At 36.9% G+C, this 15632-nt stretch overlaps 1 protein-coding gene across 1 annotated transcript in view; it reads left to right on the top strand.

The window, feature by feature from the left end:
* LOC110288201 (chitinase-like protein 3) overlaps positions 1-3051 on the top strand; it is a 33466-nt gene extending 30415 nt beyond the window's left edge. The window contains exons 5-6 of the mRNA XM_085836039.1: positions 696-815; positions 2908-3051. Of these exons, the coding sequence (XP_085692165.1) occupies positions 696-815; positions 2908-3051 (264 nt within the window). The remainder of the gene's footprint in view (positions 1-695; positions 816-2907) is intronic.
* The last annotated feature ends 12581 nt before the right edge of the window (positions 3052-15632 follow it).

Here is a 15632-nt window from a genome sequence, read left to right as displayed (position 1 = left end):
CCCTAAGCACATACAATATGACAAGTGCTTACTTATTTTTATAGTATATATTCATGTAATTAATAATGAGAGGCACTTTAGAATATACAAGTTATTACAACATACCAAAAATAGTATTCATGAATATGACTATAGGATATCTATTTACTGCTAGCATGGAGTCTAAAAATACAGTAGAAGTATGAGGGTAACATGTGATCATTTTAAACATAATTCAAGCATTAGTATTCCATTGTGTCCTTGCATAGTTTTATATGCTTGACCTCAAGTTCAATGTACAAAAGTGTGTATAGATAGATGGAATCACAGTATGGCAATATAAGCTAAGAAGATTACTGAGAACCCTCATGATTAATACTTAGAATATTAACTTTAAGGAACCTGGGATATAAAAACTGTCAGTTTGAATACTACTATGTTATCTGTTAATCAGCACAAAATTTCAGAAAGTAAAAATGTAGTAATGAGGACTAGTGATGTACCTCACATTATATCACTTCTGTAGTCTGGGGAAATGTCTAGTTGTGCCTGTAGAATCAGGAAATTCAGGTAAATGTCTGTTTGCTGTAAGACAATTAAAGGGTCTTTAGAAATGGAGAAAACTACACAAGAGAATGGAGCAATGATAAATAAATTGAATGCTTTTTCCCTATTTGGAATTAATATTTAAAAGATCTGAATCTGTTTGTTTAAAGTTATGTACATTTCTGAATGAAGGAGCCAATGAGGTCTGGGATGCACCCCAGAAATTACCCTATGCCTATCAGGGTAATGAGTGGGTTGGTTATGACAATGTCAGGAGCTTCACATTGAAGGTAAGCTTAGAACATTGATTGTGTTGAGATTGCAGCCCGATTCCCAGGAAATCACGTGACTAAATGCCCTTTGTTTGAACAGGCTCAGTGGCTCAAGGATAACAATTTAGGAGGTGCTGTGGTCTGGTCCCTGGACATGGATGACTTCAGTGGTTCTTTCTGTCACCAGGGACATTTCGTCTGACATCTACTTTAAAGGGAAACCTGAATGTACACAGTGCAATTACGACATACTAGAGTAATACTCAGTGTACCATGCCCTTCATTCACTCAAAGATTTCCTGAACAACCCTATTCTAACTCCTGAGTCATATTTTTTTCATTTATTCATGTGCTCTTTTAAAAGTTATAGACACTTCCCCCTCTCTTCAATTCTCTGAATTCATCTTACACAGTTACTAGAAATCAGGGATACCTTGAGGGAGAGGCAGGCTGTTCCCAGTCTATTAACTATTCAGGTTATGAGTCTGTAGAAACTATACCCACCCTTACAATCACATTTTTCTACTCTTTTATCCATGTCATTACAGTGCTAATCTATCCTTTTGGGGACATTTATCAGAAATACTTTGAAAATACTGAAATGAATGTGTCTGTCCATATTGAATATATTTTTTAGTTTACTCTGAGATTTTTTTCTTTTTTTTTCAGAGGAGTTGTATTTTTTAATTAGGTATTTTCTTCATTTACATTTCAAATGCTATCCCAAAAGTCCCACAGACCCTCCACCCCCCACTCCCCTACCCACCCACTCCCAGTTCTTGGCCTTGGTGTTCCCCTGTAGTGAGGCATATAAAATTTGCAAGAGCAAGGGGCCTCTATTCCCAATAATGGCCGACTAGGCCATCTTCTGATACATATTCAGCTAGAGCCATGAGCTCCTGGGGTACGGGTTAGTTCATATTGTTGTTCCACCAACAGGGTTGCTGAACCCTTTAACTCCTTGGGTACCTTCTCTAGCTCCTCCATTGGTGGCCCTGTGTTCCATCCAATAGCTGAATGTGAGTATTCACTTCTGTGTTTGCCAGGCACCCGCATAACCTCACAAGAGATAGCTATATCAGGTTCCTTTCAACAAAGTCTTGCTGGTGTATGCAATGGTGTCAGTCTTTGGAGGCTGACTATGGGATGGAACCCCCGAGTGTGGCTATCTCTAGATGGTCCATCCTTTTGTTTCAGCTCCAAACTTTTTCTCTGTAACTCCTTCCATGGGTGTTTTGTTCCCAATTCTAAGAAGGGGCAAAGTGTCCACACTTTGGTCTTTGCTCTTCTTGAGTTTCATGTGTTTTGCAAATTGTATCTTGTATCTTGGGTATTCTAAGTTTCTGGGCTAATATCCACTTATCAGTGAGTACATATCATGTGAGCTATTTTGTGATTGGGTTACCTCACTCAGGATGATGCCCTCCAGGTCCATCCACTTGCCTAGGAATTTCATAAATTCATTCTTTTTAATAGCTGAGTAGTACTCCATTGTGTAAATGTACCACATTTTCTGTATCCATTCCTCTGTTGAGGGACATCTGGGTTCGTTTCGGCTTCTTGCTATTATAATTAAGGCTGCTATGAATATAGTGGAGCATGTGTCCTTCTTACCAGTTGGAACATCTTCTGGATATATGCCCAGGAGAGGTATTGCAGGATCCTCCAGTAGTACTATGTCCAATTTTCGGAGGAACTGCCAGACTGATTTCCAGAGTGGTTTTGCAAGCTTGCAATCCCACAAAAAATAGAAGAGTGTTCCTCTTTCTCCAAATCCTCGCCAGCATCTGCTGTCACCTGAAGTTTTTTCTTTAACAAACTCATTTATCCAATGGGTAACAAGGAAGTAGTGCTTATGACATGGATGGTAAAAAGCAATATTTTTAATTGCTAGTCCAGGCAGCTTTGAGGTAGATTTTTGAGACTTGGAAATAAATGGACCACTGAGATGATGTTGCAATTTCCCAAAATACTATGTCTGGATTTATTGTCTGATATAAACTGAAAGACCATGAAGTCAAATGCCTCTCTAGTCCATGTCACCTAGATTGTACATTTTCCCCCCACTTGCCTCCAGGGTCATTTTTATGTCTTGTTCTGTGTGTTTCAGGTTGCAAGGCCCCTTATCGAGGGGAGCTTTAGACAACGATTTGTCCTTGAACTTGTTTTTAATGAAGTTCAACGGTTTTTCCACAGTGGATTCTGCATCACAGTTCCATGGAGAATAATAGAACTAAGTCATGGTCTTTCCTGAATTGAATCCCTGAGTAGTACTAAGATGGATGTATTGTCTGCTGTACCAGCTGGGAAGAAACAAAGAAATGGTCTTCATCTGTCAGCTTTGGCTAAGCTCTGAACATCTTTTGCTTCCTGTAAAACCACCTTGCTTGTTTCTTGCTTTCATAATAAATTCCACATTTAAAGCATCAGCATCTCCAGTGCTTCATGTGAAATTTTGAAGAAATCATTTCTGCTCATGGGTTATAGTTAGAAAATGGCTATGGGAAGTAGTGATTAAACCCAGTGCCTTTGGATTTTGTATTTGACTTTAGCCTTTCTCATGAGTGAGACTGTGAGATGGAAATGTTTGGTTCTGAAATGACTGATTCAGACTGAGAGTTACAACATGAAGAGGATGGGTTTATGGTATTTAGTCTATGATCCAGAAGTAGCTACTATAGCCTCAGGATGACCGCATACCCCCAGCAATGTTTGACATTACATATTATGTACTCCAAGTTTTTGTTTTTGTTTTTGTTTTTGTTTTTTTACATGTCTTGAGGAACCAGAGTTGTATGAGCCCTTCTTGAGTTTGCAACTTTAGAAGACCTCTAAGTATTCCTCATTCTTATATTCTGAGTATGCCAGTTGAAACGGGGTCCTCCTAAACCAACAAATTCCTTATTACCAGGTTTGTGTGCCATCTGTTCTCCCCTCATTCTGTTTTGGTTTACTTGGACTTAACTAACAAATAACATTAAGTCCTTTTGTATACTTTGTTTAAGAGGTAGATATATAGATTTTACCATATTCACCTTCATTGATTGCAGTTCATTTCTTTCAGACATTTTATAAGTGTATTCAAATGATATTCAAACAGCATCATTAAACAATCCCACAATATTTTTTTATCCTAGAACTCAAGGTCACACTAAAACTCGGCCAATCTCATACTTTCATATATCAGTCATGGAAATGCTCATTCTTTTTTGATTCTCTGACTTTGATTATTTTCAAAACCTGGTATTTGTGGGAACATACATTTATAATCAAGATGAGAATTTGCTTTGTCCATAAAGATAATACCTCTGAAGATCTTTGTCATTTTGTCATTCTTTGGCTTATTCAGTTTAATCTAAATTGCCTGCATTAACCCTACCTAATCCTTTTATCCCTTAATAACCAATTACCTCTTCCTTTATCTCTCAGTCAGACTATTATTCTAGGCATTAACAGACAAATTTCTCTTCATTGTTTATTTTCAGTTTTCTGAAAAAGAATATATATAATTGCTATATATTGTATTCCAGAAGAGGACTCCACAATCATGAGTACAAGAGCAGATGAAATCGGACGCAGTAAGAGGTAGAAGGAACGTCTAGCTGGGCAGGAATAGGCATGTGAGCAGCAACTCCCAGATTTCTTTGGTTGAGGAGTAGATGGTGAATATATTTAAATTACTTATAAATATCAGAATTACTTTGTGACATTTTTATTTCTTTGCCTAATTTACCTTACTCAGCACGTTTTCCATCTCGATCCATTTTCACAATGTATTTTCTTCTTTTTTTTAAAAAAATTAATGTTTTGTTTTCTTTTTGCAGTTGAATAGCATTCCTTTGTGTATGTGCAGCACATCTCATTGGCTATTTACAGATCGTTGGACATCTAGGTTGTTTCCATTCCCTAGTTCTTATCACTAGCTAAGCAATGAACATGGCTGAGCAATTAACTGTGAGGTAGTACATTGGGTACATTTACTCTAAAGCCCATATTTGACACATCTTTGAGTTTCAAATGGATTGTAGTAATCTGTGCTATGAGGGTGGCCCACATGCCTCAGAATTAGAATGGTGAGGTTTCATGGAGCATACCTCAGAGTAGATTTGAGTCCTCTGTCTGTAGGTTTGGTTTATCTGCTGACTGACCATTAGCCTAAGTCATTGATATCAACTTTGTCATAAAAAATCTTTTCCTACCATATGTATTGAAATCTTACAAGTTATTCTTACTATAATTTCCTGCATATTAAGTGTGCTTTTAAAAATTATGCTACAGGATTATGATATGTATAAGAAAAACATTAATAAATAAACCAACCCAGGAAGAAGGGAGCTTTCTTTGTGGAATGACTGTTTCATCTCAAGACTCAGTGCTGTAGTGTGCCCAAAGCAGTAATGGTAGAACTTCACAGGAATGGAGGACATGATTCTTTATTGCCCTTCTATGCTCATATATGCAATGAAAATGGATCTCTAACACTCTAAATAAGCAAGTTCAAGTCAGAGCCAGATGACTGGGTTGAAATCTCTGGACTCATGTTTAAGAGGGTTCACACCAATCAATTCTTGTACAAGAACATCCTGAGATATATCAAGAGGAGGCGGCATGTCCAAACTGCTAGCAGATTTCATTGTTATCTAAACTAAGCTTCTTATCTTAATCCCCACTTCCCACAGACTCTTCCTATCAGTTGGGTTGCTAATATACCATGGCCCAAGACTGGCCAGATATGGGAAGATTCAATCCTGCTGATATTGACCCCTTGTTGAGAACTCACCTCATCTATGACTTTGTTGGAATATGAGCCAGCAAGATCACCAGAAGAAGCATGGATGGCTTTTGTAACTGCCAAATTTAAATACTCTGAAACACAGGTCAGGGGAGAGCAGGGATATCTGATTTTGTGAGACTTGGTACATACCAATGCTTATTAAAATATAAGTTTTTTTAATGCCTGGCCAATACCTTCTCTATGCTTTAACTGTTAGTATATGGGTATATTTATCACAAACATCATTGTCTTTATGTCCTCCAACCTTCCCAAATGGTTCATGATCTGAATAGCACGTGAGACTTCACTCATCTTTTGTCATGATATAAAGTCTTTGTAGAGAGATATTAAAATTATTCTTATTTTACTATGATTTATTTTTTGAACAATATTTTCAATATTACTTTCCTTACCCAGTCTTTGATTACCACTATTTTATTTTCATTTTGTGTGAGTTAAAATATATTTGTTTCTACTTGTACTTGAGACAATGTGTTATTTGTATTTATGTATTTTTTCCAATTTTGTTGTAAGTGACAGATTTCTAATTTATTTACATAGTAGCTATAGAAAACATATTTTTCATCTATTCATCCATTGAGGATATACACCATGATTCTATATCTTTGATAATGTGAAGAGTACTATAGTCATTATCCCCATGGTACTCTGTCTTAAAAACAATTATATTTAATTTTGTTGGATATAAACTAATTTTGTTACTGCATCATGTGGCAAGTCTCTATAATTTTTAGATGAACTTCCATTGTAATCTTAATTGCTGGCTATAATCATTTATGTTTTTTATCAATACTATCCACTCCTTTCATTTAATATAATTTTCTCAGCAGCAGTTCATTCTGTCCTTATTCTATTAGTTTTACAGTACATGGGGTCATAAATTTGTGTGACTATAACTTAAGTGTTTCCCATTAATTAAATTGATATGACATCATTTTATATGACCATTAGTCATTTAATTCCTAGCCGGGTCTACTCAGCAGTTTTGAACATTTTCCAATGATTATTTTTTTTTTTAGAATTTGCTAGTATGTATTATATTCCCTAATGTATATTTTGATTTGTTACAAGTTTTTTTGGATCTTTAATAGTATCTTTTACTGTACTTAGAGGAAGGTTCTAACATCTTCATCACAGCTTAGTGAATATGTAGTAGTAAGTACCTTTATTTCATTAATGCTACCACATGAAAAGTAGGTAAATATTTTGGAAAGTACTTTTTTAAATCTTGTTAATTTATGCAGTGCACTATGTAAAATTGAGTAGCATCATACTAGTTTGCTATGTGGCCCTAATATTGAACCATCAACAAAAGAGTTAGTGTTACTTACATAAAATAAATGAATTTATTGGCCCTCATGAGAGAAGAGTTTTTTGGATAAGAAGGGAACCAACATAAGACCATGGCTTGATAATGTGTGGAGAATAAGCGATTACATTGTGAAGTCCCCTAAATGTAACACTTTCACCTTAAAAGGTTTATAAATCATCCAAAAAGACAAACAATATTTTCCAGAGCCAGTGACAGTGGATGGCTCCAGTGAAACTGTGTTTTCTGAATATATCAGGGATAATGCACAAATGAACTGAGAACAGTTGTGGGTGGATACATAAGACCTGCACCAAATCAAGCCAGAAAAAAAATGACAACATGGAAAAGGAGGGGACAGAGACTTCCACATCTAGTTGAGGAATTCTTAGGTAGAGTACTGCTGACTGAGAGTCAGTTTTATTAAGGGTTTTGAACCCTGAGAGCTTCAAAATGCTGCAATTCATAATATTTGCAATTATATTGAATTACTAAAAAGAGTTAAATAAAACCTGAAATGATGGGCTGGAGAGATGGCTCAGCAGTTAAGAGCACTGACTGGTCTCCTAGAGGTCTTGAGTTCAATTCCCAGCAACCACATGTAGCTCACAACCATATGTAGTAGGATCTGATGCCCCCTTCTTGTTTGTCTGGAGACAGTTACAGTGTACTCATATGCATTAAATAAATACATAAATAAGTAAGTAAGTAAATAAATAAATAAATAAAATCTTTTAAAAATTAAACTGAACACATGAACTTGAAAAAGAGGTGTCATACTTTTCAGTACCCTTTGTTCAATTTGTTGATTTTAGTGTCATAGGTATAATATGTGGTGCCTAATTTCTCTTCTGGTCATATCTATTGCTTTGCTGTGTGAATCTTCTATGAATATGGGAATTTTTTCCTCTCAATTTCTTTAATTTACTTCCTTGATTTTGTTGAAAATATTACGTATGCTTTTGGCCTTGAGCATTTTTCTTTCTTTTTGACCATAATTCTCAGATTGTATTTTGATGTATTTTCAAAATTGTTATTTTTTACATTCACAATATTTTGAATTCATCATTATTTTCATGTGGTACAGTGTTGCTACCTACTAGCTTCTAAAAGCTTCAAATGATGTTAATCTGATAAGTTGTTTGTATGATAAGCCCTGGCAAAATACCTAATGCCCTGATAGTTTCATAGTGAATTTCTTTTGCTACACAACCTGTATACTTCCTTTTCATGTCCTGTCTCTCCTGTTGTTCTTGATTTTAAGGTAGAAAATGGAATTGGACCACCTTAAATTTCCTACTTTACCCTCTTCCAAAAACAAAGAAACAACAACAACAAACCCCAGATTTTTGTCTAATTAGAAGCAGGTTTCTGGATGCATATCTTTGCTGTAGTAAATTTTTAATACCTCTAAAATATAACAATTTATGCTTCTTGACTTTAGTTTTTGGGAACTTCAATTTTAACAATGGGTGACTTCTGCTTAAATATAAATATCAACCAAAGGCAAAATACAATCTTTTCAGAAGACAGATTTAGGAATTATTTGAATCCATTTGGTTTGTGGATATATTTTTGGGTAATTATCTTTTTTCTAAGTATTAATGAATATAGGAATAGGCTACATATCAGGGGAGTCATAATTTTCTAGATAGGATTTCCTAAAATATTAATATTTGGAGACATTTAGAAGACAGCATTTGCCGAGTCTTGTATTTATTCTCTCTCTACACTTGCCTGTGGATTTATTGCTTTTATTTTCTTCCTTAGTTCACCATATAACGATCAGTAGCCTAGAATTTTTATCCAAATGGAACACAGCTGATCTTTGTGGTATTTTACAAGTATTTATTTCATCAGAGGAACACGAACTATACTAAAGCAGTGACATGAATTTCTTATACTAACCCAATACATAACAAGTGCTTCTATGATCTTGTGTCCAGGGTCCCTCTGAGACCAGTTTGCACAGGTGAGTGAGTGAACTGCGGAGGGTGAGCAAGCAGAGTGCAGAAGCAACACAGCTTCTGGGCAGACCCCTTTTTGGGCTCCAGACATCCGGGCACCTCCTCACCAGAGGAGAGATGGCCACCTGGGAGGGCTCTGACCTCCAGAGCAGGTGAGGGAGCCATCTTGTGTCTGGGGTCCCTCAGAGACCAGATCTGTCTTTGCAGGTGGTACCTTGGATGGCAGAAGCAACACAGCTTCTGGGACAGACCCTTTTATATGCTCCAGGCATCTGGGCACATTCCCTGCCAAAGGAGAGATGGCTGCCTGGGAGGGCTCTCAACACCAGAGCAGGTGAGGGAGTCATCTTGTGTCCCTGGTCTTTCAGAGACCAGTCTGCACAGGTGAGCATATGGACTGAGGAGGATGAGCTAGTGGACTGCAGAAGCTACACAGCCCCTGGGACAGGCAGAACCTACAAAACTTCTGGGACAGACACTGTTTCAGGCTCCAGACATCAAGGCACCTTGCCTGCCAGAGAAGAGGTGGATGCTGGGGATGGCTATGACTGCTGACAGAGGCTAAGAGAATCACAGGTGGAACAAGCTTCAGCCAGAGACAACTATAACAACTAACACCAGAAATTTCCAGATGGTGAAAGGCAAATGTAAAAAGCTTACTAACAGAAACCAAAACCTCTCACCATCATCAGAATCCAGCACTCTCACCTCAGCCAGTCATGGATACCCCAACACACTCGAAAAGCAAGATTCGGATGTAAAATCATATCTCATGATGCTGGTAGAGGACTTTAAAAAGGGCATTAATAACTCACATAAAAAATACAGGAGGACACTGCTAAAGAGGTAGAAGGCCTTAAAGAGGAAACACAAAAATCCCTTAAAGTATTACAGGAAAACACAACCAAACAGGCAATAGAATTGAACAAAACTCTTCAAGGACTTCAAAGGGAAGTAGAAACAATAAAGAAAACCCAAAGTGAGACAACTATGGAGATAGAAACCCTAGGAAAAAATCAGGAATCATAGATGCAAGCATAACCATCAGAATAGAAGAGATGGAAGGGAGAATCTCAGGTGCAGAAGATTCCTTAGAGAACATGGGCACAACAATCAACGAAAATTCAAAAGGTAAAAAGATCCTAACGCAAAATATCCAGAAAATCCAGGACACAATAAGAAAACCCAACCTAAGAATAACAGGAGAAGATGAGAATGAACATTTTCAACTTAAAGGGCCAGCAAATATATTCAAAATTATAGAAGAAAACTTCCCATACCAAAAGAAAGAGATGGCCATGAACATACAAGAAGCCTACAGAAATCCAAATAGACTGGACCAGAAAGGAAATTCCTACTGACAAATAATAATCAGAACAACAAATGCACTATATATAGACAGAATATTAAAAGCAGTAAGGGAACATGGTCAAGTAAAATATAAAGGTAGGCCAATTAAAATTACACCAGACTTCTCATCAGAGACTATGAAAGCCAGAAGATCCTGGACAGATGCTATACAGACACTAAGAGAACATAAATGGCAGCCCAGGCTACTATACCCAGCAAAACTCTCATTTACCATAGATGGAGAAAGCAAAGTATTCCACGATAAACCCAAATCCACACAATATCTTTCCATGAATCTAGGTCTTCAAATGATAATAAAGGGAAAACACCAACAGAAGGACAGAAACTACATCATAGAAAAAGCAAGAAAGTAATGCTTCTACAAACCTAAAAGAAGACAGCTGCAAGAACAGAATCCCAACTTTAACAACAACAACAAAAATAACAGGAAGCAACAATTACTTTTCTTTAATATCTCTTAACATCAATGGACTCAATTCCACCCCCCCCAAAAAAAAAGACATAGACTAAGAGACTGGCTACACAAACAGGACCCAACATTTTGCAGCATATAGGAAACCCACCTCAGGGAAAAAGACAGACACTAGCTCAGAGTGAAAGGCTGGAAAACAATTTTCCAAGCAAATGGTCCAAAGAAACAAGCTGGAGTAGCCATTCTAATATTGAATAAAATTGACTTCCAACCCAAAGTTATAAAAAAAGGGGGGTACTTCATAAAATCTACCAAGATGAACACTCAATTCTGAATATCTATTCTCCAAATGAAAGGCAGCCACATTCATTAAAGAAACTTTAGTGAAGCTCAAAGCAAATATTGTACCACATACAATAATAGTGGGAGACTTCAATACCCCACTCTCATCAATGGACAGGTAATGGAAACAAAAACTAAACAGAGACACAGTGAAAATAGCAAAAGTTATGAAACAATTGTATTTAATAGATATCTACAGAACATTTTATCCTAAAACAAACAAACAAAAAAAATACATTCTTATCAGCACCTCATGGTACCTCTTCTAAAATTGAACTTATAATTGGGCACAAAACAGGCTTCAACAGATACAAAAATATTGAAATTATCCCATGTATTCTATCAGATCACCACAGACTAAGGCTGATCTTCAATAACAGCATAAATAATAGAAAGCCAACAATCGTGTGGAAACTGAACAACACTCTACTCAATGATACCTTGGTCAAGGATGAAATAAAGAAAGAGATTAAAGATTTTTTAGAGTTTAATGAAAATGAAACCACAACAGACCCAAACTTATGGGACACAGTGAAGGCAGTCCTAAGAGGAAAATTCATAGCCCTGAGTGCCTTCAAAAAGAAACTAGAGAAAGCATACTCTAGCAGCCTGGCAGCACATCTAGAAGCTCTAAAATGAAAGGAACCAAACTCACCCAAGAAGAGTAGACATCAGGAAATATTCAAACTCAGGGATGAAATCAACCAAGTGGAAACAAAAAGAGATATTCAAAGAATCAACCAAACCAGGAGCTGGTTCTTTGTGAAAATTAACAAGATAGATAAACCTTTAGCCAGACTAACTAAAGGGCACTGGGACAGTACCTAATTAACAAAATCAGTAATGAAAAAGGAGACATAAATACAGAACCTGAGGAAATCCAAAACATTATCATATCCTATTACAAAAGCCTATACTCAACAAAACTGGAAAATCTGGATAAAGTAGATAACTTTCTAGACAGATACCAGGTACCAAAGTTAAATGAGGATCAGATTAATGATCTAACAGTCCCATTTCCCTTAAAGAATTAGAAGCAGTATTCAATAGTCTCCCAATCAAAAAATTGGGAGCAGATGGGTTTAGGGCAGCGTTCTATCAGACATTCAGAGAAGACCTAATTCCAACTCTCCTCAAACTATTCCACAAAATAGAAAAGGAAAGAACTCAACACAATTCATTCTATGAAGCTACAATTACTCTGATACTTAAACCACATAAAGACCCAACACAGAAAAAGACCATCAAACCAATTTCCCTTAGGAATATCGATGCAAAAATACTCAATAAAATCCCTGGAAACTGAATCCAAGAACACATCAAAAGTATCATCCATCATGATCAAGTAAAGTTCATCCCAGAGATGCAGGGATGGTTTAATATATGGAAATCCATTAATGTAATTCAATATATAAATAAACTTAAAGACAAAAATCACATGATCATCTCATTAGATGCTGAGAAAGCAATTGACAAAATCCAACACCCCTTCATGATAAAAGTTGGAATGATCAGGAATTCAAGGCCCATACCTAAACTTAATAAAAGCAATATACATCAAACCAGTAGCCAATATCAAAATAAATGGAGAGAAACTCTAAGCAATCCCACTAAAATCAGGGACAAGACAAGGCTGCCTACTTTCTCCCTTCCTATTCAATATAGTACTCTAAGTCCTAGCCAGAGCAATTAGACAACAAATGGAGATCAAGGGGATACAAATTGGAAAAGATGAAGTCAAAATATCTCTCATTGCAGAGGATATGATAGTATTTATAAGTGACCCAGAAGTAGCTGGATATAAAATTAACTCAAACAAATCAATCGCCATTCTCTACACAAAGGATAAACAGGCTGAAAAAGAAATTAGGGAAACAACACCCTTCTTAATAGTCACAAATAATATAAAACACCTTGGTGTGACTCTAAGGAATTGAAAGATCTGTATGATAAGAACTTCAAGTCTCTGAAGAAAGAAATTAAAGAAGATCTCAGAAGATTGAAAGATCTCCCATGCTCATGGGTTGGCAGGATCAATATAGTAAAAATGGCTATCTTGCAAAAACCAATCTACAGATTCAATGCAATCCCCATCAAAATTCCAACTCAATTCTTCACAGAGTTAGAAAGGGAAATTTGCAAATTCATCTGGAATAAAAAAACCCTAAGATAGCAAAAACTCTTCTCCACAATAAAAGAACGTCTGGTAGAATCACCATACCTGATCTCAAACAGGACTACAGAGAAATTGTGATTAAAACCTACATGGTCCTGGTACAGCATCTGACAGGTATATCAATGGAACAGAATTGAAGATCCAGAAATGAATACACACATCTATGGTCACTTGATATTTCAAAAGGGAGCTAAAACCATCGAGTGGAAAAAAGACAGCATTTTCAACAAACAATGCTGGCACAACTGGTGGTTATCATGTAGAAGAATGTGAATTGACCCATTCCTATCTTCTTGTACTAAAATGAAATCTAAGTGGATCAAAGAACTCCACATAAAACCAGAGACACTGAAACTTATAGAGAAGGAAGTAGGTTAAGCATCGAAGACATGGGTATAGGGGTAAAATGATACTTTAGGGTCACATATATACTATCATATCTTCTGCAAATAGTGATATTTTGATTTTTTCCTTTCCATCTTGTATCCACTTGATGTCCTTTTGTTGTCAAATCGCTCTGTCTAGGACTTTAAGTGCAATATTGAATAGGTAGGGAGAAAGTGGGCAGCCTTGTCTAGTCCCTGATTTTAGTGGGATTGCTTTCAACTTCTCATCATTTACTTTGATGTTGGCTACTGGTTTGCTGTAGATTGCTCTTATCATGTTTAAGTATGGGCCTTGAATTCCTGATCTTTCCAAGACTTTTATCATGAATGGGTGTTGGATTTTGTCAAATGCTTTCTCAGCATCTAAGGAGATGATCATGTGGTTTTTGTCTTTGAGTTTGTTTATATAATGGATTATGTTGATGGATTTCCATTTATTCAACCATCCCTGCATCCCTGGAATGAAACCTACTTGGTCAGGATGGATGATTGTTTTGATGTGTTCTTGGGTTCAGTTAGCGAAAATTTTATTGAGGATTTTTGCATTGATATTCATAAGGGAAATTGGTCTGAAGTTCTTTATCTTTGTTGGGTCTTTCTGTGGCTTAGGTATCAGAGTAATTGTGGCTTCATAGAATGAATTGGGTAGAGTACCCTCTGTTTCTATTTTGTGGAATAGTTTGGAAGAACTGGAATTAGGTCTTCTTTGAAGGTCTGATAGAACTCTGCACTAAACTCATCTGGTTCTGGGCTTTTTGTTGTTGGGAGACTATTAATGACTGCTTCTATTTCTTTGGGGGATATAGGACTGTTTAGGTCATTAATCTGATCCTGATTTAACTTGGGTATATGGTATCTGTCTAGAAATTTGTCCATATCATTCAGCTTTTCCAGTTTTGTTGAGTATAGCCTTTCGTAGAAGGATCTGATTGTGTTTTGTATTTCTTCAGGATCTGTTGTTATGTCTCCCTTTTCATTTCTGATTCTGTTAATTAGGATGCTGTCCCTGTGTCCTCTAGTGAGTCTGGCTAAGGATTTATCTATCATGTTGATTTTCTTAAAGAACCAGCTCCTCCTTTGGTTGATTCTTTGAATAGTTCTGTTTCCACTTTGTTGATTTTGCCCCTCAGTTTGATTATTTCTTGCTGTCTACTCTTGGGTGAATTTGCTTCCTTTTGTTCTAGAGATTTTATGTATGTTGTCAAGCTGCTAGTGTGTGCTCTCTCTAGGTTCTTTTTGGAGAGTCTCAGACCTATGAGTTTTCCTCATAGAAATGCTTTCATTGTGTCCCATAATATTGGGTATGTTGTAGCTTCATTTTCATTGAACTCTAAAAAGTCTTCAATTTCTTTCTTTATTCCTTCCTTGACCAAGGCATCATTGAGGAGAGTGTTGTTCAGTTTCCATGTGAATGTTGGCTTTCTATAATTTATGTTGTTATTGATCATCAATCAGCCTTAGTCCATGGTGATCTGCTAGGATGCATGGGACAATTTCAATATTTTTGTATCTGTTGATGCCTGTTTTGCGACCAATTATATGGTCAATTTTGGAGAATGTACCATGATGTGTTGATAAGAATGTATATCCTTTTGTTTTAGGATAAAATGTTCTGTAGATATCTGTTAAAACCATTTGTTTCATAACTTCTGTTAGTTTCACTGTGTCTCTATTTAGTTTCTGTTTCCATGATCTTTCCATTGATGAAAGTGGTGGACAGGATCTTAAGACTTCTGGTGAGTGGAACACAGCTTCTGCTCCAATCCAATTGTGCGCGGGACCTGAGACTGCCTTCATTAGGGAAGCAGAAAACCGGCCTGAGTAGGGCCACAGGCTTCTTCCGGCCTGAACAGCACCAGGGTAGCTAGAGCGCAGGGTCGGCTGACAGCCGCCAACTACCCACGACCCCCAACACAGGATTTTGAGACTGCTGGTGAGTGGAACACAGCTTCTGCTCCAGTCCAATCACGCGGGACCTGAGACTGCTTTGGTGGGGGGAGGCAGAAATCCGGCCTGAGTAGGGCCACAAGCCTCTTCCAGCCAGAAAAGCACCAGGGTAGCTAGGGCGCAGGGTTGG

This window comes from Mus caroli, unplaced genomic scaffold (assembly GCF_978045245.1).
Source record: "Mus caroli unplaced genomic scaffold, Mus_caroli_1 scaffold_3, whole genome shotgun sequence".
In the NCBI taxonomy this organism is placed as follows: Eukaryota; Metazoa; Chordata; class Mammalia; order Rodentia; family Muridae; genus Mus; species Mus caroli.
The sequence above is the reverse complement of the archived record's forward strand: the minus strand, read 5'-3'. Positions and strand labels throughout refer to the sequence as shown.